Source organism: Branchiostoma belcheri, unplaced genomic scaffold (assembly GCF_001625305.1).
Source record: "Branchiostoma belcheri isolate BF01 breed outbred unplaced genomic scaffold, Haploidv18h27 scaffold1, whole genome shotgun sequence".
Lineage (NCBI taxonomy): Eukaryota > Metazoa > Chordata > Leptocardii > Amphioxiformes > Branchiostomatidae > Branchiostoma > Branchiostoma belcheri.
The window spans coordinates 4,318,042-4,344,444 of record NW_017802379.1 but is presented as its reverse complement, the minus strand read 5'-3'; the positions used below and the strand labels follow the sequence as shown (position 1 = coordinate 4,344,444).

The following is a 26,403-nucleotide window of genomic DNA, read 5'->3' as shown; positions in this document are numbered from 1 at the left end:
GAGTTATTAGTTTTAAGACTCTCGTTGGGAAGCCCGGAGGGTACATAGGAGGGAGGGGAGGGTCTGGGGCACAGTGGGTACATTGATGGTGGACAGGTGTGCAGGGTTTCCTCACACACCTGTGACTCCAAGGTGGAAGGTCGCAGTGGATGAAAGAACGCGCGCCAGTCAGGCGGTATGTAGGGTGACAGGTTAAGTGAATAGTACCGGTTTGTCCGCTAATTTGCACACAGTCAAAAACAACTCGTACAATATTGTTATTATGGTGGGCAAGACATCAAAGTCTTTCTCGGTTTGTGTGGACAATCAAATTAAAATCTGCGATAAATGTTTCCTGAGCAAAATCTTGACAAATTGACTTGTCAAATACTGATGACAAACAATTTTAATGATCTTTTTTCCTTTGATGTTTTGTTTTCGTATATGGTCTTACAAAGTGACATTTTAAGTCTTCAGCAATTGTTTTGCACTGTCTAGGCAGTTAAACTGCTGACCTAGAATCTCAAGCATGTTCTTTGCATGACCTTGACCGGCCCGGTCAGATTTTTTAAACATGGCGGATGTCAAACCTTACTGTAGCTACAAGATCAAAGCAGCGACAGAAAATCTCGACTTGTGGACGGGAAAAGATTCTCACAACAGGGGTTCATTCCGGGGCAACATTTACGTCAGTATTCTTCGGACGACAATACGGGATGACCACCAATAGATAATATTTAGGCTGGTGGGGAGATTTTGGCGTCACGAAAGAAAGGAAGACAGAACCTTTCCAAATCTCATAATTCGGCTCACCGCGGGGAGGCCATAGTTTAAGGCTCCTGTCTGGAGGTACACCTATAATCTAGCTGACATAATGACGGTGGCTTTGTTTGGGATCTCGGTGCTGCATATAAATTTAGCAAGGTTCTGTCACCAGTGCTACGTAGATCCTATCATAAACTTCAACTCAATCCTCATCAAAAATCCAGAGGGTTAGCTCTTCTGGTGATACGACGATAATGATTAAAACCAACAATGACATGTCGACATTATTGTATAACTATAACGTTACCTGTCCACCGATAGAGTCACATAATTCTCTGACCCTTTTTAATTACCAAACGTACAAGTAGAGTTCTTTTTGAGTGTCCAGTCCCCAGCTGCGTAAAAATTGAGCAGTTTTTAATTCTTCTGGATTATCAATTTTACGGTCGATGTGTTCTAACACAGGGTTTGTGCCGCCGCTATCTCAGGTCGACCCCGTTCTGTCGTCAGACGACTTTTTCCCAAGTCCCCAGGACAAACCCCAGACCCGTAGTCTCCTGTAACAATCACTGTGGGGCTCCTGACAGTCTCCAAAAGAACCACATCAAGCCAGAAATCACAGAGCTACTCTGTATACCAAAAGATACCGGTAATTGGGCGAGATTTTAGAAGGGAAGCTGACGCAAAACCTCCTGCTACGACTCTTTCAGACTAGATTCATTAAGCCTGAAATAAAATTACTCCCTCCCCGCGTTTCTGACAGGAAAAGTTAATCCGCATGATTAAAGATTTGACATGTCCGATGACATGAATAATTAGAGGGCAGTGCACAGCCCAATTATGTTCAGATGAGGAAACGAGGACGTGCTTTTTTTTCTTTTTGTGGCTTTGTGTTTGGAGGAGTGGCCGTTTTTGTGTGCACCTGTTGAAAAGATGAGGTAATGCTTGTGGTTAATTTAGTGGCTGTACCGTCATGTCTGTGGTTTGGGAAGAGCTAGTCGAGCATAACTGGACTTCTATTAGAGTCAAAATGTGGGGAGGGGGGCTAAATGGGCAATCGTAAAGAATATGAAAAAGAAGGTATGTCATGTGGTTGTTTGAACCACATGAGCTTCAAACAACGTGGGCATTCCAATTGCCATTTCAACTCCCACTGTTATATAATTACGTGTAGTTGCGAAACTCTAAGAAAATAAAGAAAAAGCTGTTGATGACGTTTAGATGTAGTATTTTAGCTATCTTTAGGTTTGATCTCTTGAAAAGGAGATAAGATGCCCCTCAATTAGAAAATGGCAGATTCACGTTACTCTACAGTCGTGACGTCAACACTACTCAATGAATATACGTTGACTACTTGACTGATTCTGAGGGGTATAGGGACGCGTTTCGGTCGCCCTCTAGTTATTAGATTACATTATAAGGCGACATTCTCAATCTAAACAGATTATCATAATGTCTAGATCTGAAAAGGAAACACAGCGCCCACCTTCCTTTACGTTAGGTCTGATCGCGTGGCGCCATCATAGGAAATGAAGTTTTAAAAGAGAAACACACATTAGTGCAGACGCAGGTTAGTTAGTGACAGAAGATGTGTTGTTCATTGTTTCTTCGCAACGGAAGGAACACTGAAGAGCTACCGGGCTGGCTACCTGAAACGCGAGACTTAAATTCAAAACGCGTTCGTCACTGATGCCCCATATACGCACCAGAACTGGCTATCCCGTATCAGACAGGAACTGCGGATTATGAATCTCCTAAAAGTGGTTTTAGATTCAGTTAACCAAACACGTAAAGTGCTGTATGTTTACCAGCATATAATGTATCAAAGTCGGTGTTACGCATGTCTCCATTTTAACAACCGATCCGCATGGAAATACTTTAAAAATCCATTCATCTTCTTGTTTCCTAACACAAATTTAACAGATTCATTGATTTTCTTACGAAGGACGTATGGTATAGGAAGGTCTTTGGGAAGCGCCTTGGAATATCTGTCTTTGATATTTTCTGAGGAGAACAGTGATCTGGAGATCGTCTGCAGGTGACGTCATGCTCGGCAAATGTCGTCATTCTCCGCCCTAATGATAATGTCGGCCCCGACTTGATTAGAAGGTTGCGACAAAGAGGCAATGATAGAGGACACAGACATGACAGAGATAAAAGAAAAAACAACACTGTGACTTCCTTTCTAACTACATGCCACGTCTCTTCCCTCCAAAATAAGAACCTTGTAAAAGAAAGGAAGGAACTTGCAGATGATGACCGGTGCGGTGCGAGGCCATTTCCGACCTTGCGTTCCGATGCGGTCTCTTCATGATAGTAATTAGAAGTGATTAGTAAGTAACCACAGGTTAGGCGAAGTCGGACCTTTTATGTCCGGCCACGTATATGCGAGGAATGCTCTTTCTCAGCCACAAAAGAGAAAGTGACAATTAGTGCTCGAGTTCAAACCTCTAAAAGTAGAGTTTTGTGTGGAATGTTAGATTGGAATGACAAAGAACGGTGGGGAAGTATTGAACCCAGTGTATACTTGTAAAGTTGTATGCATAAGCCACCACGTGGTGGCACGTCACACATGTGGTTAACCTAACAGTATCGGTGCTTTCATGATGGCGAGGCGACGTTGACCAGTCTGCTAATCATTGGCCATTGGCCGTCGTCTCTGGTCATTGAGTGATGGGAGAGAAATCACGAGCCTGCCTGCAAGCACACCGATCACTACTATCCTTCCCGATAAGTTTGTTGGGTTCTTACACTTGCAGGGGCTAGATTGACAATGCACGGGGCCAAAGTTTACGTCCCCTACCAAAGATGACCTGAACCTGTCACACCGTACCCGAGCGGGGTTTGAACCTCCGCACTCTGGATTCACGGGATTTGATCCATATTCAACACCCGTTGACGATTTGTATGTATTTGTGGCGTTAGGCAATTTCACCGCATAGTGTCCCCTCTTATCTTCACGCCCGAACTTACAATCTCGGGGCCAAAACTTGTCAATATTTTGTCGTATTAAAGTCACTTGTGCCCCGTACGTAGTGCGCAGACTAGATGCAACCGTTACAGCGATGATAACCGTATATATTTGTATCATTAGTACCACCAGATTTAAACCCAGGGATAAGCTCTTGTCATTTTAGACACTAATCAATTTCATATGTTAATCCTGGATGTGTTTAGTTGTTGTTTTTAAGATGATTATCGTTTTTTCTACCGAAGAAAAACAGAAAACAACGGAAGATGAAGATTGATATGTGTCAATCAAACTGCTGTCAACGTGGGTGGGAGGGCTTCAGAGCGGGAGATACACCTGTGATAAGGTAGAAAAATAAGATACCGTCACACCTGGTATTGAGGTAAAAAAGATACTATGATATTGGTGCAGTAGAGGGACGCAACATGGTAGTTCAATGATTTGATGTTGAGTTTAACTTCCTAATAAAGAGAAATATCGAACAAAACTATTTCTTGTTCAGAATTCAAAACAAACAAACATGACAAAATAACACCACGCCCTCCTCTTTGCGCAGTTTACCGGTGAGGTAAAAAAAAATCTTGCCTCCCAAATGTAAAACCGGTGCGTCTACCTGCACAGAATTGTTCTCTTATCTGTGAATGCTGACGGTTTGCAAATTTACAGGAGATGATTAAGTAACGAGCGGATGCGAGAAAATTCCTAGAATCGTTGAGCAACCAGTTACTGTCATCCTGATAAACCCCAGCCCCATCTATTAAGGCCGGCTCACCTGTACATAAAACCCTCTGTCCAGAAAGCTCTTAAAACAGTACACAGTGCACAAAGAGATATTCATCTAAATGCTACAGCAATAACACCATTAGTGGAACATGTCACTTCGCTCAAAATTCCACTGTAAACGCTTAAGGGCAAACGCTCAATTAACGAGATTAAGGCTTATCCACATTTTCTAATTAGTGAGATAGTCCTGAAAACACAAAACATGCCCGGCGCATGGCGTTGTTTTGGGGATCTATTGAGTTGAAAACTTACACGGAGGTATGTTTTAAACGTGCTGATTACCTGGTAAACGCGTGAGCAATTGCTTTGTGTGTAGGGCCGTTGGGAGGCAAAGGGGTATTTTTTGTAAACACCAAACGTACGCCAGGTATGCAACATATGTAGCCCCGGTTCCCTGAAACTGCTTCTTGTGATTTCGCTGTTCAAATCCTTTAATGAGATCATTTTTTGCTGACTCAGTTCTGTTTTAAACACATATTTTGTATTGCTCCTCGTTTGTAATCTCCAAGCAGATCCTAGGTGGGCAAACGACATTGGCCAGGCAGTATCCATTGGCCATAGAAGGTCCATACGCCACCCTTCTTTGGTTTGTCGTATCTCCATGCAGATGTGGAAGAAGGTGAAGATTTTGTTTTAGTTGTACTACTTGAAGGGTTTCGTAAAACACTGAAATTGACCCTAGGCCCTACATTTTCTTGGAGATGTAACTTTGCTGATGCCACAGATAGTAACTTTGCTGATGCCACTGTAGCGTCAGTAATGTGGGTATATGAGATACTGATCGTTCTGTGTTCTTTCTGATGAAGAGATAGAAGATTGGAAAATCCCGGTTCTACCACAACACAAAAGTGAGGTTTTACGATTTTTGTAGTGTTGTGAAGGGATCAGCGATTACCAACGGTCGCTCCCTCCGTTGGGAGTTGGTACAACCCACCAAATATTCTATTAGCAAAATGGAAAGGATAAAATGACCACAACCACCCACTCAAACACAAGAGAAGGTACACACACGCGCCGGGTGAACATTACTTTCGTCAATATTTTTCACTCAGATGAAATCCACAAGCTTTCAATAAAAAACATCCACTGGCATCTTCTGGCATAGTAATATACCTTCCAAGCTCAGTGCCTAAAAGTGGTCAATAGCAGTACCGTTTCAAAAAAGTATATGTAAACTTTAGTATCCCCTCTAGAGCTATAGAATGAATCCCCCTTTTCCCACTCCGGCTTGTGAACCCAACTGTTTCTTGCCGCCTACAGACGCCCTGATCACAGACAAGATAGCAGCTCGGGACCTGCTCTAGCGACTATCTGTGTGGTTCACTTTGTACTTCATGCTGACGGAATGCAGCAATCTTCTGAAATATCGTATTTCGGTGATAGCATGTCGGTGTGTGGTGCTAAAAAGGAGTTCAGAATTGAAAGATAAGAAAAAGTACTAGTCGCACTCTTTGGTATAATCCAGGAGAGCGGTAACGCTGATAACAGGTGCTCTCCAAGCAGAGGTTTGGGTTTTGGCTTATGTTTGGCTTGTTTTTAGACTTTTAAGTTATCGGACTTTCTTTTTGCACTGGTATTTTTTTATGCCCAAACCCAAACCTCTGCTTCGAGAGTAGATAACAGGTAAAAGTCCTGGGCGGATTTTAGCCGGAAATGTTATATCATACTCCAGCTCATCCATCGATTGTTCTTGAAGAATTCCCTGGTGGTCATCTTACTGCCAAAATATCGTCTTACAAAACAGGTGCTTTTTGTGTAATAGATTTCAAAGCCTTTGTTGTTGTTTTTCTTTAATCAAATGATTGGGTAATGCTCTCGTCAACGTCTATCATATATGGTAATAAATGCATAAATAGGCACAATGAAAAGTAGGTACATTGTTACCATCACACATGTTTACATCACAACGCAAGTCATAGACCCTGATTTTGTTTTTGTCGGACTGAGGCCTGATATTAGAAAGCGCTGACAGGTGGAATTTTCCGTGCCCGAGTGGCGACGTTTTACACCTGACAGCTGCCCGGGCGTCAAGGTCACCTTGAACCTGATGAAGTTGGTAAACAAGAAAGTAGTTGCTTTGAAGTCTGCAACTTGTAATGTTTAGATATACAATAGTACTCTCCAAGCAGAGGTTTGGGTTATTTTTGGCGTGTTTTAGGCTTTTTATTGGGGTTTCTTTTTGCACTGGATTTTTTTTTAAACCCAACCCAACAAATTTAGCAAAAAGCCTTAAAACACGCCAAAAATAACCCAAAACCCAAAAACCTCTGCTTTGAGAGTATACAATAGACGTGCGTTTCATAGGATATACCCAAACTCATGAAAAATAGTTTGAGATGTGCCTCTGAACGAAGGATAGTCTTTGTTATTCGGCATTCGTTCAGTCTGAGCGCGGAGCTCGAGGTCTTTGAGTCGATCTGTTTTTCCTTGCCCGCACTTGCCGACCGCATTGCTCGGGGAACCCCATGTATTTCCTGAATGTTTTGGCTCGCGCTGTAATATCAACAAAATTACAGCATTTTTCAAACCCCTTCTTCGTCTCTGATTTCCCTCTCATTGCTCAATTCGCGCAGATGTAGACAACGTTGGTATAATGATCCTTCCGCTGGGAGATGTGGGCCACTCCAGGGCATACATGTCGGATAGAGGTCAGCGATCTGAGACGGCAAGTACCGGAGTACAGACACCATAGATAGCCTAGACGACTCATCGTGCAGTTTTCTTTTCGTGTGCATCCATGCTTTTCTTCCCTTTCTTCTAAGCAAATTTATCAACCTAGAAAGAAAAGCGATATATTGTCATTGTTGACCTCTACGAAGACTGCAGGTGAGGATGGTCAGGGAAAACCCTCTGTACGTCTCAAATACTTGAATGTTCTCTTCCGTTTCATTTCGTTCGTTCGTTAGTATGTCTTAACACACAGTCATCTATTCATTGTCTGCAGTTCTTCCTTTTATCCATCCATCTCTGTTTTGTGTCCTGTCTCCATCCCGCACACCTGTTCGGTCCTCCCCCATAAATCACAGTATTGAAGCGGCACCTCGCTGTGCGTAATCATGTCCCCGGCACCGCCAGGGTTCCCAGGTGAGGCGACCTGCCCTCATTTCACACCTGCGGACGGACGGTACTTTTTTATGTGAGCAATTTAGGACCTCCCAACGAGAAACAGCTCACCTGAGGTCAGGGGTCACTTCATCGGTCATTATATTCCGTTTATTCCTTCATTACATCACCCTTTCCACTTACAGTACTGTCTTAATGAAGCGGCATATCAAATTGCGTCTCAGAACAAACCGTCAGTTTAGTGAATTACTACAGAATTACTACAGATACAGATTGTCTTCCTCAAAGCCTTCTTCACTCGTTCAGTGCGCCGGTGTTCCTATAAAGTAGACCAGCTCGCGAAAAAAACGTTTTGTGGTGCGGTACTAAATGTTTAAGGTGTATCAGTGACATGCCACCATGGTTGTGAGGAACACACGTGCCTCAAGGCGCTGTGGTCGGTATAAAACTAATTTGGATACATTTAAGTCCGCTGAACATGCTCGATTGACCTGTGAGGAGAACGATTAAGCAATAACGTACAAAATCATAAGATGGTGAATCACTTGCAATTTCTTTCACTGGGAATTTTCTGGGTGAGATGCAGCTAACAGTTGTGAAATTTTCTGCAACATTGACACTGTGCAAGGACGTCTCGGTGTACTTTCCCGTGCCCTTTCGTCCCGTGGACTCCTCTCGTGCGAGGGAGGGGGACAGGGAGCAAAGATGCCCGGGTTTCCTTTCACTCGACCGCTCCAAGGAATATTTCATCTCTGGCGACATGAGGACCTCCCAGGAAGAAAGTAGTGTCCAACCCGGCTTAGGTATCTTCACTACCCTTCCGTCAATGTCGAAACGAGAGAGATTTGTGTTTTTTTCGTGTATCGTCTGTGAGACTGCGGCCGTGTCCTGACTCGTCACAGATCTTTATCTTCTGCGGCATTCGGTTTTGATCCAGACCTCCCATTGCTAACGTTGGGGGAGGAAAGAATTGACCTTGGAATGTATCAAGTGCTTTCCGTCCAAGGTCTTCGATAACACAACATCCTCGATTCCTGAGCTCTATGGGGATTTTCAATTAGTAGAAATCAGTTATAGGGATTGCGATTTAGCATGGTTGACAATTTTTGCCATCTCGTTTTGAATGAAAGGCGTCAAAGGCAAAAGAGTTTGGCGGTGCAAGAGCTTTGACTCATTATCTGAAACGGACGGAGCAGTGAGAGTAGATATACATAGAAAGAAGTAGAAATATCGTTGCCATTAATGACTATATGTGACATTCGTCTAGTAAGTTGTAGTTTAACACAGTGAGGTTTTTAAATCCGAGATAAAAACCAATGACCTACGAACTCCTCCCTTCTCGTTGTCTCGGTTACATCAGTTTATATGGTTGGTTGCTTCTCCAATAAGGTGGAAAGTGATCAAATGTCGGACCAATTTACCGCCTGAAATTTTGTTAGCTTTTTTCTCCGTCTCCATACTTCTGTCAGACCTCCCACGACACAGCGGGGGGTCATGGGAAGGTCACGTGCCACACCAACTCCTACAGGTGTGAGGGAGGAGAGTATTATGGGTCATTTACAACATGGCGGAGGTGTCCAAATGATTCAGACTGACAGCCGATGGGGATAGATTTCTCCTCATTTGGACCTCCCACAATCAGAGTGTTTCTCAGAATATTCGGAGGGAAAAGGGAGAGGCATTTTCCCTTGAAGGCATTTTCGCGGCCTCATTTAAACTATATAATCATTTTTTTTCACGATGGTATAGCTACATATGACGACTATGCCATTTACGACCAAACAAGAGGAACGTAACAAAAATGGGTAAATGCCTATAGATATCCAATAGAAATGTTTACACAATCACCTGAACTACAAATGACCCTAAAAGAAGAAAAATGGTGGGAACAACTGAAACACCTGTTTTTTCTGTCATTACAACACTTCAACTTTTATTCGCTTCTTCTTTACGTAGGTCGCATGGTTATAACCATGGTTCTAAAGCGTTTCTCTGGGACCTTGATGTCAGGTTATGAAGATGTCAAGGCCAAAAATCACTCAAACTTGTTTGTTTTTCTGCGTCCCTGTTTTCACCCCACCCTTATACTGTCACCCGCCATTGTCTCTTGAGGTCAGGCGAAGGTCAGACTATTTGTCGTCTGAACCGCCTCGTCTCGACTCAAAGAGACGTTTATTCACTAAAAGTGCATTTTCATTGCAAATTGCCGTGGAAATGTCTCTAATGTAAGTCTAGGAAAGTCTGTGTCACCATGTTTAACGATATGATTGTACAGTCATGAAGTCGTAGTGTCGTCTGGAGAGGAAGGAAGTCACTAGGTGGGAGTGGTTCTGGTGCGACCAAACTTCTCAAGTATCGTCCTGAGTCGTAGGAGGGAGACCTGTTCAAATGTCCCGAAAACTTCCTTACGTCTCAGGGCAACAAGACTAAAAAGGGGCCCTCCCCCTTTGTTTGATATACCCTGGGGATTTTTTAATATATTCGTGGTGACATCTGTTAGCTGAGTCGTCCTTGGTGGGCTCTCGTGACCCATCAAGTCGAGAACAATGCTCCGTGGTTCTGCCTTAATTTTCAGTGATTAACTCTCTTCATGAGAAGCCTCTAACAGAATCTGTAGTATCAAATAGCAAATAAAGCCTTTAAGAACAAAACTGGCAGATCAGTTCCGCCTTCAAGCGACAAGAAGTCAATACAATCTATTATCTTCGAATTTTACCCTTTCGACGTCCAGGAATTGTGACCTATTAAGTGGGTGACAACATGTCGCCACAAGGGCAGACAGTCGGAAACCTTAAAACAAACATTCGGAAAGTGGGCGGTTTTCTCTCTATTCTGGGTGTTCCAGGCGGTGCTCCATGGTTCAACCCTGATCTAGTTTGATAGGGACTTGCCCTTTTTTAAAAATCTTTTACATGTGGGAGGGGCAAGAGATTTAGGTTGTATAAACTGCGGTGTAAAATGGTTGTAAATGGGACATAGTTGACAAGCCTACATTTTTACGATGAAATATTGTGTACCATTTTTTTTTGCTGGTAGGGTTTCCTCGTATCCAAATGATGAAGATCGATAGTTTGGGCCTATATTCGAGTTGTAGTAGAATTAAAAGATAAGAAAGCAGCATGTCTGATGATGAAACGTTCAGGAATGTCATCATAAGATATCGAATTTTCTTATGTTCGGTATTATTGGAATCTGAGGTCATGATCAGTACTCACATCTACGTGTGACATCAACAATGTTTCTATGACGTGAAAAAAATGATAGAGGTACATTTTCAATGATTTTGAACTGCCCTTGCGTTTGTAAGATATTTTGTTGGTTACCAATATGCACTAGTTATCTATTACTTATCATTGTCATTGAAGGCCGATATAGTCGAAGTCAATATTGTTGCAAAACATTAGAAATGGTCATGTCTTTGTCCAAGACCTAAAAAGTTTCCGTGTTGTGGATCGTAAATACGAATTCCTGGGCGACAGGCGACATCAGAAGTCATTGTTCTGATGCAGGAAGCGGATGGCAGCGTGGTTTCGGCGCACTCCAGTTCGGCAAAACCCGTCTATTTCCGTGACTCCTCGGAAGCCCTTGAGAGTTTGGAATTTCGTCCGTTCAGGAACTTTGTACTTTTAACAAATAACGTGTTTAGCCTATGACATAAAAGAATGCGTGGGCTACGAAAACCAACGTCCTAATACCATTGTCTATACAAAATTTTCGATAAAATACCGTCAGATTTCGTCATGACTAAGATATGCTGCTGAAGGCTACGTGGTGAACTTCACATACATAACTCTAAACTGACATCAACACATACCTTGTCAACAACGGAATGTTAGGTGTTGATTGTCGTATTGTAATTTCCTGTCTGACATTGTTATTTTCTAGATTAAGCTCATGTTTTATTCTGATATTTTACTTTCATTGGTAGTCACAGAAGATCGTTCTTCATTACAGGTTGTTAATTAGTTACTGGTAATGATTTTTTTCTTCTGAACGGTAATGCTCGTTTTCCGTACCTACGTGGGTGTTTGTGGCACCCCACATTCCTTAGCAACATTTATAACGTCCCGTAAGTATTCAAAAATGTTTCCAATACCGTCTCTGATTCTGTGTGTTCTAACCAGCCAGCCAATGGGCGCGGGTCTTGTGGCCGGCCGTCATGTGGGTACGTTGACACCCCCAATCCTTCCCTGGGGCGGTCTGAGAGGTAATTACCTACCTGTCATGAATAGCATTACACTGGGCGTTATCGGGTGACCGGGCTGGGGGTATATATATTGGCGGGAGGCCAGACTCTACACGAGACCGAGCAGAGCTGCTTGCTGTACGCCTCGCGTAGCTAACAGCGGATTTGCATTCTTAAGCCTTGTCTATATATAGTGACTGTGGACACGACTTTTAGACCCGACCACTAAATAGCAGCCATGGCAATTACCGTAGAGCGCCAAGTGGCAGTAGCAGTCCTTTTGGTCGTCGTTGAGAGCGTCTTGGCGAGGAATTTGATCCCGTCCGTGTTCTACTTTAACGTGAGCGTGAGCGGGGACGGCGAGCGCGTGCTGAGCGTCGTGAAGGACGGCGTCTTCGCCCGGGAGACCTCCGTGGTGCTGCCCGAAGGGACGCCGCGCACCCCTACGGCGGACATCAGGTTCCGGCAGGTGACGGACGGCCGGGTCTTCACGCAGGCCGTGTACGGCGGGGACGGCGTGGTCCGGGACTGCGACGTGCGGGAGGACCGAGACGCGATCGACGGCTTCGTCGCCTCCTTCCTTGCCGAGGACACCACGGTGACAGACGACGCCTTACGACGAGGACTCGTCCTGGAGTCGGACTCTCTCCGGGCGGACTACCTGTGGACGGAGTTCTCCCCTCTAGTCGTGGACGGCAGCGAGGGCCTCGTGTCCAACATCTTAACCCTGGTGGACTTCAAGACGGTGAAGGGAAAGTGTCGGGAGTTCGAGAAGGCCGTGAAGAGAGAGATGCACCGGCTGAGGGAGAAGAGAGACACCGGCGGCCGGACCAAGCGTGCCGGCAGCTGGCTCATCTACCCCCGGGGACGAAATGGTGCGGAGCCGGCGACATTTCATCCAAGTTAAGTCCTCCTTACCTTTACTGTGATTCAATTTTCCCGCACCTATTATTATATTATGTATAAACACCCTTTCTTCCGGAAAACTGCAATGTTACAATCTAGTTGACAGCTTGTAAATAGGGTTGGATACTCTAACTAAGAATTCACAGACATAAGTGTTGCAGAAATAATGCGGAGTAATCCAACCTCTAGCCTTACGTGATGAATTGTGTCGGAAGAAAATTTGATTTACCCCGTCAACAAAGTGACAGGAGCGCTGTGGCCGCGTCTGAAAAGACTGCGGCGATTGTTAGTGTGAGTGCCTGCCGGGTTTCAGTAGCGCTGGGCGGCGTAAACGTGCCTCAGGGGCGCGGGACGGGCAGGTATGTCAACCTAATAAGAAAGGACAAGAAGACTGGGCAGCCCTCTTCTTAAGACGGGACACAAACTATTTACTACATTTGGGGGCCACCGTAAAGTTAGTTTGTTTTCGTCTCAGGCAATGATTTTTTCAGCAAGGACATAGAAATTATATGATTATCAGATCTGCTGTTTGCGACGTAATATACTGTCATATATTGTAGTTGCAAAATTGTAACCGTAGTGTCCAGACTTAGTGTCAAGGTACAATGTAGCTCGCGGTTTACTATTCTGTACACGTTTACTGTCCATTCCGAACTGTCTCTTGAACTTGAAGTGAGGTTTTGTTTCATCCACCGTTCGGCGTAGTTTTTGTACCGTCCCTGGATCCACCTGCAAGACAGTTCGCCTGTAGGTCTGGCTATTTGAACAGCTTATGTAAAAATTTCACCGACATCGTTCCAATGAATCGAAGGGTTTTGTCTGCAAGAAAAGCAAGTGGGGACAGCTTGAGTCGGCCCGGGTTTATTTCTTCTCCAAACGTTTCCCTAGCACAACGTGGACGTCTGTCATCACATCCGAGCGGGTAAGCCCGTCCAACGTGGTGCTGTTCTCCGCTCTACAAATAAGCTGTGCTACCGATTATTAGCGGGGTTTTCCGCCCTCAGTAACATCGCGGGGGCAACTCGGGGCAAGTTTTGGCCACATGCCAACAGCTCGGCAAATCTGTCCATTCTTTGGAAGCCCTTGTCACAACATTGTGGTTGTGCGCGCCCCAGGCCTGTGCCTTTAACGAGGACAAAATTGCACCGCCGAGTCTGGGAGATTTTAGACGGGAGAGGAAGATAAGAATAGCTGTGGTCTGAATTTTTAACAGGCGCTCCCAAGACCGACTTTGATGTCGTCTTGATAGTGACAAATTCACGAGCAAGTCATTGCGTCCAATCTTTGATAAAACACTCATCATATGGAAGTGAATTGTTAAGATCTATCCGGTAGATGGCGCTACTGGTGATTACGGAGGGCTACAATTTCTTCTTCCTTGGATTTAGTTGTTTTTCCGTCATTTGCTACGAATTTTGCATTTTAATCCGTTCGCCTGCCTTGTCCTTCAACAGTTGGTGTTGGGTTGCCAGGATAGCGGGCAAGGTTGTGGAGATAACCTTGCTGCGAGACGACATTGCAGGATTCTCAAGTTTTCCGGCACGAACTTGAACTCTGCAAGGTTCCTCCCCGACGGGATATTGTCTTCTGTCTCGTTGCGTGCTTCTGCATTCTCAAGATACGTCTCCTGTTTACGTTTAGATGCTATCGTCTGGAATTGCAAAGATATGTCGTTTTGTTGTTAAACAAACTCCGGGCGTTTTGACACTGGGAATGAACGCTATTTCCCCGCCTTGCTCCTTCTGTCTGCCGGACTCCGAACCATTAACTTCTTTAATGGCTCTCCTTTACAGTCCCCTACTTCTGGAGACGATATCACCTTACACACGAAGAAAGCCTGTTTGTTGATTCTGAGATACTATCTCAAATTAGGTGTTACAGTCATCTGTCATGATCCCGCTCTACCGTCGCACAATCTGACAGTTCATCTGCCAACGAAAGTAAAGTTTACTGCTTTTTCCTTTCATCTCAACTACAAACAGGTGAATTTTGCACCTCATAGCCTCAGACGATCACGGTTGATCTTCATGTTTCGTCCGACAAAGGTATATCTTGTCATTCGCATCTGGACGGCATATCTTGTCATTCTCTGTTTTTCATTCAGTTAAGTTATACCTCACGCAAGTGCAGTCGTATGCATGTTAACCGTTACTGCGATGAAAACAGCGGTAAACCGTTTCGTATGTGAGTGTCACTGCGCGCGCAATTTTTCAACTCGGAGCTCTGTCGGTAAACAAACAGAGGCTGACATCGACCTTTCAATGCTTAGTAAACAAACTTTGGACCTCGATCACGAACTCACGGGCGTCACAGCCACTTGTAGCTATTAGCTGGGCATGAACGGACTGATTAGTCGGATTTTGGTGAGGAAAGAAGTCTTGACTGAAAAAAGTAACAACTGCAGACGACAGGTGCAGTCGCCAAGGGATACCCAGAAGGCTTTGTTCAAGATGGCGGCGGTTCTAATTCTAGCGATCAATGTTTATTAGAAATTCACCAAGAAAGCTCTATCACACTTTATTTTTCATACAGATGGCAGAGAAACATGTTTTACTCCACTGTGAAAGTTTTCTTCTTTTTATTTTCGAAGTTGCACCAGGTGAGAGATATTGGCCGCTGTACCATCTTTCTGATGTTATCTCTCGGACAGCACACAATAGGACACGTCCGCCACTTCCGATGAGAGGCCAGCTTGTCCCCAACCCGCATTGTCCCTAAAAGAATTCTCGCTGCAGGGAAAGGGCAAGAGGCCACCGCTACACAATGTGGGTTATGCTAACAGCCCGGCTAATTTTCGCCCATCAAGGAAATGTGTTTCTTGGAGCGACGTCTCGTCCCAAAGTATGATTGATCACAGCCCATAACTCAGGAAGTAGACGAGACGAGAGGTGAATAGATAGACATTCGTTGTGGTTGAGGTGTTAAAAACCTGTAATCATAAAGACTAAAAAAAACCTTATACGTTACGTTTTCACGTTCAGCCGGGGGAACCCATATATACACCTGCGTTGGAATGTAAACAATAACAGGATAGTGTATCACCCAGATATGCAACGAACGCGTGGCGCTACAGTCGCTTGCCTAAACTTTGAAAAAAATGGGCGATGTCTGAGTAAACATTCGTGCTTTACCTTTTCCAGGTGATAAACTGTACTCCTGTCGGTATGCGTGCCATGTCCTCAAAGTCACGGGGATTGGGGAAGTGGTATTCTCACGGAACCCAGTTAATGTACAGACAGGTCATTGTCAAACTTTACTGTGATTTAAGATCAAGGGCAGACATAAGTAATGAGCACACCTATGTTTTAACTGGTTTCATCCCCCGTTTGTTATTTCGTCCTTTACCTTTTGAAAACAATGCTACGCTTTCTACGGTAGTCGTTCCCCTCTTTGCCCTTTTTTTTCGTGGCCATGAACCGAAAGTAACTGTCTTCATGATTACCTTCCACTACGACAAGTTTGACCCCAAAACTACAACACCAGAGAATACAGACGAAGAAACGTGATATCTGCTGAGCCTTACACATGTTTGGTCGATCTCTTCTCAGTGACTCGTGGTAAAAACATCCCTTCCGGTGTCCTACAATGTCGGCATCCAGACCGCGGCCTGATCCACACAAACCACGATGTTTAATTCAGGTGTTACTGCCGCTTGTTTTATGTTAAAAGTCAAACCGCCCGAAGCAAAGCCGGATTTCACCACAACAAACAGATGTCAACCCTGCCGCAGACATTGCTATAGCTCAAGGACATGCTCTATTATCTATTTCCTCACTTATTGTCTGATCTGCGACCTGGGGGACCTTTACCTGCCGATCAAAGGTTTAGACAGGTGGGGTGATCAAATACGTCACATCACGCCGATGAGAGATATACGGCTTACCGATTAGAGAATAGGACGGTGGATGACTCAAACGATTCCTTTTTTATGAACGAGACAAAAACGGAAGTGTAGGTCATCTGAACAGCCATCTATAACTCCCCCCACGCGTGCCACGACTCAATTTACGCCGCCTAAAAATGGTCGCGACACAAACAATTATTTGGAGGACAAGAACATACTGTATTCAGTCAATGCCGGGCGTTTTGAAGTGTCATAGGTTGCCTCACTTCTTTGCGATCCATTTTATCCAGCATTGCCGCGCCTTTTTCTGGTAGAAAAATGAAAGAACACTTGTTTGCTGCCATTGTAGTGAAATGACAAGGAGCAAAAACCTGACATTCAATTAACCTTGGCCCAAAACTATCCACATCCAGCACGGACGTAATGAGAAGTCTGATTGGCTGTAGGAACGAATGGTCGAGTCCTTGTGTTCTGTCGTTCTCCGAACTTGTCAATCAAATACATTGCGTCCTTGTCCTCTGTTAACATGTTTTGGATGGTGATCACTGAATAGAAAATTCACAACAAAGGATTTACTAGAACTGGCAACGTATTGTGCGATGAAATCGTCCGAAAGTCATGCCTAAGCCTCGTGTCGCAAACATTATCAGCGTGCCCCTTGAAGTAGTCCTGACGTTATTGTTAGATAACTCCGCGGGGTGACAGTGTCAGAGCTCACAAATACCGAGTCTTCCCTCAGAACTCCCTCAAAGGACCACCGCAAACACACGCGACTAATACCTTAAGACGGTATTTGCTCGGTTAACAACCAAGTCTTGGGCGTACAAGAAAAGACGAGGGGGTCTCAGAATTATCTTCTTAAGATGGCACAATTGGTAAAACGGCATTAAAGGTATTAAGCAAAGCCTTGTCGTTTTTTTGGCCACCTTTTGATACTATGATAGTGTACAATTTGGGGGGTTGGGTGCGCCCCCTTTGTTGGTGCTCTACTTTTGCAACCTTGGATGAATTCCAGTCCCTTAGAGTAGGTCGTCTGTGTGAATATGATACCTCTACATGGATGGACAGTTCTTAAAAAGTGAAAGCTGTGACCGAGATCCAAGTCAATCGGAAAGACAGGATTAGGAAGCAAAGAGGGACTGGAATACAACAGGAGGAACTTTTAGGAAGAGAGCGGTTGGGAGAGACGAAAAAAGAGATGGTATAGGAACGGACAGCTTCCGTGACGGTTACCTGGCTTTAACGTTACCCAAATGAGGACCAATCATGAGGGCAATGACTGTTGCTAATGCAACCCACAAAGTTTCACAATATATAAAGATGTCACCTATTTCAAATGTGCATAGACCACTTCTTTCTCTGGTAGAGAGCAAAAAAGTCGACAGGTCAAGCTTGGAAAGTCCAGATGACGGGCAAAGATGCTACAGGTGTTGTCAGATGGCGCGGTGATGCCTTCATGTCTGACTCCACACCGTCAGAACACTAAACCTCGCACACTTCTCACTTACCAAACAGCACCCCAGATGTTCCGGATTCTGTAACAGGGAGAGAATTATCTGTGCTGACAGGCTCCGCCGTTAAGTGGCGAAACAGCCCCGTACTTTGTGCTGGGAGGCAGATTCCTCCACACTAAAAGGTTTGATATGGTTAGGGATTAACGCTTCGGACAACACGTGCGTCCACAGGCGATGCAGCCGGCCTGGCCGAGGGCTTGTTCTTTGTAACCAGCGCTGTGTGGAATGCCTGGAATGGCAGGTTGGATGTGTTAATACTGTTTGTAAGGACGCCCCCGAGTGAAGATTTCAACCACGGTATCTGAGAAGTGACCCTTCGTCGGGAAGAGAAGCTGTCAGGATGTGTCGTCTTGCCAGAGACGATACCGTGGGTTTAGTACGCGAGGTTAATCTCAAAGAACATCTTGTGATTTTAAGTGCGAGTAAAATCTACAATTGATCGGGATCCTGGGAATAACCACACCTTCTTAATAAGAAATATTTCGTACGTTTGATATTCGTGTTTCACTTTAAAATTGAAGGGTACTTAATTGATTTCTTTATTTTCTCCTTTTGCTTGCAGGTTTGATGACCTGGGAGAGGAGGCGGAGGTGGACAGGTGCTGTCGGGAACACGACCACTGCGAACACCGCATCCCTGGCTTCTCCACGGCGTACGGCTTCTTCAACGTCCGCTTCCACACGCTGTCACACTGCGACTGCGACGACAGGTGAGGATGGGGCTACCGGGAGGGAATGAGGGAGGGATAGGTGAGAGGAGAGGTAGGGCGAATGTAGGATAAGGGGAGGGAGAAAAACAAGATGAGAGAGGACTGAAGCCAAGGGGAAGGAAAAGAAGGAAAGGGGCAAAAAGGAAAGATGGAGGGAGGGGTGAGAGGAGGTAGGAGAGATGTAGGATAAGGAAAGAAAGAAAAACATTATGGGAGAGTACTGAAGACAAGAGGAAGGAAAAGAAGGAAAGAGGGCAAAAGAAAAATAAGGGAAAGTGAGCTTAAGAAATTAAACGTACGCGGATAGACATACCTGGGCACGGGGATAGTTTACAATGACATATTAAGGACGATTGAAGGGGAGGTTTTACGGATAAGGAAGAGGATTAAGAAAAGTGGGAGGCGCGAAACGGAAGGAGGAGAAGGATTAGAGCAGGAAGAGAAGGTGTGGGAGGGGTGTTTTGACTTCTTGGGTATGAGCTATCTTTCCTTTTCCGTCTTGTCTCGTCTGAACTCCTGTACGGCTACCTTTGATCTATAAGACCCTGACAGGACGCCCCCTGACCGACATTCCTTCACTATGGAGTATTATCTCCAGGGGAATATGTGTCTCCTGCCTGTTTTGCGTTTTTGTGGCCCGTTTTGTATATTTCTCTGTTGATGCACGCTTGAGCAAAGATGAACAGAAAAAGAACACATAATACAGGAAAATAATACATAACGCTGTCAGAAAAGAAATGTGAAAACAAGCCGGGGTCATACATCTGCTTGAAGACCAGTCGAGACGAGGTTCTCACGAGCAAGGGTTGCAAACATCTGTTGTGATGGACGTCATTAAGGGCAGGGTCCCACAAACCTGCTCCGTCCTTCCACCGTTTAGCGCACCTGTCGTCACCCAAACAAAGGCCCAGTCGGATTCTCCCTTTCCCCGACAATATTGACTAGTTGTCCCGTGGGTGACCAAACAAGACTCCGTGCCCCTTACCGGGCCCGTCTCACCGGTATCAGGTTAGGCTGGTAATGTTTGTGGTTTCATAATCCATTGTAGGGACGTTTGTCTGGTTCAACTTGCAACAAGACCTTCGAAGTGGGGTCAGCGCGTGCCGCTCCATTTTCTCACGCTTGAGTTTCAAGTGTTGATGGCCAGACATTGTGCTCCGTGTGTTCATGCCTTTGTCCCCGGCTGTCGCCAAGTCTTCTGAGGCCGGCTTGAAAAGAACGTCCTCTCGCAGGTGATGCGGCGTTTTTGTTGATAGAATGCGGCATGAAACAGTCGGGCTGGCCCCCTGGTAACAGAAACCCGCTCTTTTCCCACGCTCTTTCTATAAAGTCTGTAGCAAATATTTGTGCCATATATATGTACTAAATAATATGTACCCCCTCCGGTTCGGAATATTCCCACACTATTTTGTTTGGTGCCGTTACTCACTTCTATACAACACACAATCGAGGACTAAACACGGCAACAACAGCAGTGTACAGGTGTCAATAAACCATTGGTTTGAAGGACTGTTAGGTAACTCGTGTTTTAATTCTGTCCGTCTGTGTAGTAAAAACTACTCGCACACAACATCCCCAGTGTATAGAGAGTACAGATTTTGAGTACGAGAAGTAAGAAACTGGCACATGTATGTGAGTAGACAGCATAGTCTCTCAGCGATCTCATCTCCGTACGTTCTTAGGTAATGTTACATTGGGTCCCTCCCATAGTTTGCTGGCCATGTTGCGGTCGGCGTGCAGTACGCCGTACGTTGTGCCGAACACCGCAGGTACGCGACCGCAACATTCCCCGCTGTGTTGACGTTTGTTTAAGGGGACGACCTCAGGTGTGTACGAACAACATTTGTAATCGCCAGATAATGTTTCCCGCCAGTACCGGGGTGAAATTCCTCCGCTGTTTGTCTATTCGTTCGGGCGGCACAAAACGTGCGTCTATTTTCTCAGGAATGTAAGTCGATATTCTTGAGGTGCGACCTGCCAACTCTCATCATTTCAGTTCATCCCTTCAAAGCCTTCCGCCCCAAAACCTGCGTAACACGTGCCCTTAAGGTACCGAGTGATCACCTATAGGCCCAGGTGTACAAAATCCACAACTTCAACCCCCAAATTTGACCCAAAACCCAGCAGGTGGCATCCTCAGCCTTAAGAAAATACGTGAAATCAAGTTTTTTATGGAGTTAATCAGTAGGCATTAAAGGATTACCGTAAGTCGTTAAGTCGCTGTCGTCGGGATGATAAATTATGTGCGAGAGACGAAATGACATGTTACCGTCCAACCGGTATGGGACGGGCCGGAGACTAGTGTTAGCCGATAAGAAAATTGGTCTGGTAGAAGATTTATACCCGGACAACCGACGACAAATTAGCACAGTAAAACATCACAGAAAAACGTTAATTTCAAACTCTAAGACCACTGATTTTAGATTCTTCTTTCACTTTTCAACGTGACAAATCTAAACGAGCGCATCGAAAAGCTGTCAGCTACATTTGGCTGCTTTCGGAGGCGGGCTTTTCTTGACGCCGAGCCTTGTCACTAAACACTGGGTACCTCGTCTCCAATCTTTCTTTATCTTAAGGGGTATATGGGGGAAAATAGTCATGAAGCACGCGGTAAGTACAGGTTTGCAGGCCCAGATTTCCGACGGTTTCCTCTAGCTTACTGCAGGTGCAAGTCGTCTCGTGGGTCAAGTGACATCCAGACTGTCAGATGACAGGCCGAGCGCGCACGATGTAATTATTCCCCGACCTTTCCCTTTGAAACTGTGTCCTCGGTGACTCAGGCCAAACAACCGCCCTGTAATCTGTCTAATACCAATCTCGTTGTTCGCAGAAAGCCAGCATTTTTCCGGACATTACTTTCCAATGAGGTAGGCTAAGCTGCAGCTATACAAATCGCCGCATGGCGACGCTTCGTCAGGAGATGGCGAATGATCTTTTCACTTTTGACTGGAAGAAAACGCAAACCGATAGCTTGCACGCCTTTTCGCATTCGGTTAGGATGGCCTTTTGAAGTCTATTCAAGCGTTTTGAAGTTACTTTGTAAGGAGAACAAGTGATAATTGTTAACTCTGTATCTCTTTCAAGGCATTTCCTTATCAATGATGATCGGGTAGACAATGTCTATTTGTCACTGCGCGTTGGTGGTCTGTTCTAATGGTATAAACACACGCATCTTTTCATCGGGGAAGAGACGACAAGATAACATTGTAATTGGTAAACCTGTTTTATTTTGTTTCTGACAACAAACAAATGTGTTTACCCCTTTCAAAGATACGGAAGTACTCCTGTATCTGAAAAATGGCGTCCTCATGTTTCTCGCATAACGTCATTATTGAACAAAAGACTACCAAGAAACTACGATCCGTCCTCAGCACAATGAACACCTGTTTGCAGACTGTGAGTGAAGGTATCCGAACATTTGCACACGCTGATTCTGTTCGCTACATTCCCTGCATTGGTGGATTCACTAGCTTAATTTTGAGAACAGCAAATAAACTGGCACCCGATCTTCAAAATGCTCCTTACGATTTACGAAATGAAAGAAGAGATTTCAATGTTATCTCAAATAGCCCGAAGCGAAAAGCTGTATCGTGTTTCTCCATCTCCCAACACAGACGCCTTCTTCACTGAGAAGTCGATCTACTCCCCATGGTTTGGTGGTTTTTGTCAGGGTGGTGGTCTCGCTTTAAGTGCGGTAAGAAACCGGCCGGGGGCGGTCGCGACAAAATTTACACCACAAATGTCGGCACGTGCGCCCAGGTAAAATCCCTGCGCGGGACAAGCAGGTGTTCCGGCCGTATCCTAGCAACCAAGACACCGGCGAAAGAGTCTTTAAAAAAGGACGCAGAGAGCCGAAAAAAAGCATAGCAGGAATGCTTGACCACCGATAGAATTCCTCTTTAGCATGTTTGGCATTTTTTCTGCCGTGTTTTGGGCAGTTTTACCTGTTTAAGTAAACTTTTTTTACAATAGGTGATTAGACATTCTTCGCATAGTTCATGGCGTCACATACATCTTCGTGGCAGGTTTAGTCACAAAAGGCTCAGAATGATTTACGATATTTCAACAAAAACGTCGTTACTAAAAGCAATAAACTTTAACCTAATCTCCAAGCAGATATTGGTGCGAACCATCGCTACGTTTTCCAACGGCCCGGCGTCTCTGACCCAATAGATATGCATGTTAGAAAAGCCTAACCGTCACAAAACGTAATCATCTTTCGCGCCAACAAAAATACGAACCATTGCTTTGCTCTTCAGACTGCCATTTAATCGGACCTGTAAGTCATAGTCACGCTGTATATATCGTACAGTGACACGGGAAACACTAGGTCACCTACAGTACCGGACTGAAACTTGCCTGGCGCCGACCGACCCGGCCGATAGGTGTGGGAGAGGAAACCTGGGGAAAGCTAGAGGTCTGCCGTATTCTATCCCTAACTGCCGCTTCTGGGTGGGCCTTGTACATCAACCGTGAACACTCAGAGAAGCCATAGTAGAAGAAAGGGAAGTTTTGGCAGCGCTAATTTCCGCGCCAGGTTTGAAGTTACACCTTCACGTCAGTTTCTGCACGTCTTAAAAATCAGGAGGATTAGTAATACATCCGTTACGCGTATCTTTGCGTTCCTCTGCGGTTTTCACAGACCCCCACTTGTCGCTCCCTTCTGGGCTACCCTGTCTTATTCTGACCATGGAGTCTTAGCCTCTACCAGGCTTCGGGAGACGGCTGGAAAGAGTAGAAATCGGCCAAATAGAGAGATAGCATGCCAGGGGAGTTGGTCCGCTAGAGAGTCCATTTTGCCGCTTGGGTTCTCTCCAGCAGACCAACTCCCCTGGCAGTTGGTCTGCTGGTCTATTTGGCCAATTTCTACTCTTTTCAGCCGCCTCCCGAAGCCTGGTAGAGGCTAATGGAGTCCCCCTATAACCTCATTGGTTTTACATCGACGGCAAAGTTCTACCTCACTTTCCCTACGGCTAACTATCCTGCCTGACCCGGCAACCCTTTCCCTAAATAAATCCCGTACCTTTCCTTTCAAAAGACGCAGAAACTCATTAAAGCCATAATGGAGGGTATTTCCTGGGGCGGGTCGAGGTGTGGGGTATTACTGAGAAATACCCAACATCCTTCAGGCTATCCACACACTCTTAAGTAACGTTTCCGTCCATTTTTCACGAGAAGTCGTTCTCCAAGCAAAGCCTTTGGCGTTTTTACCTCCTAAACCTGCTTCAACTGTTCCCTGAATTATGTGAGAAATTGTATAACGACGATAAAATCTTAAAGGAGAGGAAGTGGGGATTAAAGGATAAGGAATTGTATAGCCTTACAAGGTAACATTTTATATGACTATGTTTTATATGTTTTGTTCGCTACAAGGCTGATCAAGTTGAGATGGAAACTTTGATCAAGTTGAAATGGAAACTCCTCCAGATAGTTGATGTACTAGGAAGTGGCCACTAATGTTTATTTTTGTTCGTGTTTCCACAGATTCTACAACTGCCTCCAGTCGACCAGGAACCCCGTGGCTCACATGGTCGGCAAGATCTTCTTCAACGCCGGGCAGCCGCCGTGCTTCGACCTCAACGAGGAGCACGGCTGTCTGAAGCGCTCCTGGTGGGGAGGGTAAGTACTGCAGCCTTTTCCACAGGTCCCACATTCCCACATAGTTGTATTCAGCCAATCACACATGACATGGACGTAGGACCATGTACTTTTAGCATGACAACAGCAATATATATGGTTAAAGTTTTGTAAAAACAGTGGTAAAAGTGAAAAGTTAAAACGCACATTCATTTCCTCCTTGCATCGCTTGTGTCTTACAATTTTATAATTTGAACGCCGTCAACCATTACCAAAGATTGTTCACTAAAGTCAACATCTCTGTTGCACAGGTGCTACAAATACGGGATGACCACATTGGCTACGCTGAGACAACCAATGAAATACGAGCCAAACAAAATGCTTCCAATGAAGCACGAGCCGAGCAAAATGATTCCCCAGGACGAAATGAAGAACAACAACAACAACAACAATAACAACGACAATTACAACGACAACTACAACAGCAGGTCGTCGGAAGAGAGAAGTTCCAAGAGGAGGCCATTCATGTCCAACAAACCGAAGGCATCCAAACGCAAAGTAAAATCCAAGAAGATCCTTCGTGGTCTTATGGGTCCAACAAGGAACATTGCAAGAAGTTATTACTAGTGATCTTTAGCATATATTACATTCTTCAACATTCTGTCAACAGAAATGCTAGCCAACTTTTTGAATCCTTTATATTGGTACTCAATGAGTAACGATCCGTCTCTATCACAAATGCTTTATATCCCTCCTATCATGAGCTATGCAAAGGCTGCATCATTCTATACAGTACAATGATAGTACAACCCAACGCCAGATGTCATCAGTGAAAAGGCTGAAAACTGGACACACGTTTCCCTTGACAGCACGAATGACCATTGGCAAATTTGTCAAAATAAGCACATCATATATATTATAGAATTGCTACGAAGCGCAGTCTACGACTAATGGGCTCTTGTCCTCGCCATTGCTGGACAATGTCTATTGCCAAAACGTCTATTAGTGACGATGATTTTGTCATTGAAATCATCTTCAATGTACGAAATATTTGCATAGCAAGAATCACTACTGCTTAAGTACATGCATCACTTGTGCACGTTCTGGGGTTCCAGTTAAGTTTTATACGAGTGTACCGCGACGTTGTCAGATGAGTTAATAGTAAAATAGTCCAGACGTCTATCCAGAGCCCCAACACCACACAATGCAGTCCACGAGAGACTCCTAGCGAGCTGTAACGACACCATTGTACAACAGGCTGACGGTTGACAGCTTGCATTTTCATGTAATAATTGTATCATTTTTTCAAAGAGTTCGACAATGTTTTCCATATCCCTTATTTACTGTACATGTATTTATGATACTACTATGTGAAGCTGAAATGGCTGCTTTGTACATATGGCTGCGGTAAAAGTGTAAAAACGGTTCGAGTGTGCATGCCGCATACTTGTATTGACAGCCAAAGAAATTGCGTTTTGTTTATCGCACTACATAACCTTAGAGCGCTATTTCTCTTGAGTTGACACAGATTTTCTATTTATTGCGTTCTGCTATATATGTTTCATTATCTACTCCCATGTATGGTACCAGGCACGTGTATTTTTGTCAGCCTCTCTGACTAGCATGAAAGTTGGAAACATTTCTCATCCCGTGACACCTGTAAATCATGCAGGACCGACCTCACATGTACTACCTCCTACCAGCGTTAGATGACGCAGCTGTTTAGTCAGGCATCGACAACTTTACTTGCTTTTACCGAAGAGGCGTTTGACACTACAGAATTGCTATTCCTATGGAAGGCATGCGGTAGTACATTTACTGTATCATATCAGTGTAAATAAATTGATGAAGATGAACACTATTTGTGTCTTTCATGATTGCTTGAGTAATCTATTAGTAGACATTTATATATATATAAATGCGCTCCTTTATCAATATGGTCATGACGTTGAATACTGTCATAACTGTCAAAGATTGAGTTTATTTTCAGGAGTACTGCTCAGTAACACAATAGCACTGTAGACAAGGAGAAGTCTTAGGGGGTAAATGTGTCCCCATCTTTGAGCCTAGAAAAGTCATACTGTAAACGAACATGCACCGTTTGAA

The 26,403-nt window shown here is 44.6% G+C and overlaps 1 protein-coding gene and 1 pseudogene across 1 annotated transcript; one reads left to right on the top strand and one right to left on the bottom strand.

Annotated features, from left to right (window-relative positions):
• Nucleotides 1–12: 12 nt before the first annotated feature.
• On the bottom strand, nt 13–11,722 carry LOC109465734 (annotated as a pseudogene).
• Nucleotides 11,723–11,854: 132 nt separating this feature from the next.
• LOC109468341 lies at nt 11,855–24,711 on the top strand. Its single transcript, XM_019766593.1, has 4 exons — nt 11,855–12,649; nt 18,574–18,720; nt 24,205–24,339; nt 24,609–24,711. The coding sequence occupies exons 1-3, from the start codon at nt 11,986–11,988 to the stop codon at nt 24,318–24,320; spliced, it is 927 nt and encodes a 308-aa protein (XP_019622152.1). The 5' UTR covers nt 11,855–11,985; the 3' UTR covers nt 24,321–24,339; nt 24,609–24,711.
• Nucleotides 24,712–26,403: the final 1,692 nt, after the last annotated feature.

Coding starts and splice junctions, on each gene's coding strand:
- LOC109468341 (XM_019766593.1), top strand. CDS start 11,986: ATGGCAATTACCGTAGAGCGCCAAGTGGCAGTAGCAGTCCTTTTGGTC. Junction 12,650..18,573: donor GCCGGCGACATTTCATCCAA/GTTAAGTCCTCC, acceptor TTTTGCTTGCAG/GTTTGATGACCTGGGAGAGG. Junction 18,721..24,204: donor CACTGCGACTGCGACGACAG/GTGAGGATGGGG, acceptor GTGTTTCCACAG/ATTCTACAACTGCCTCCAGT.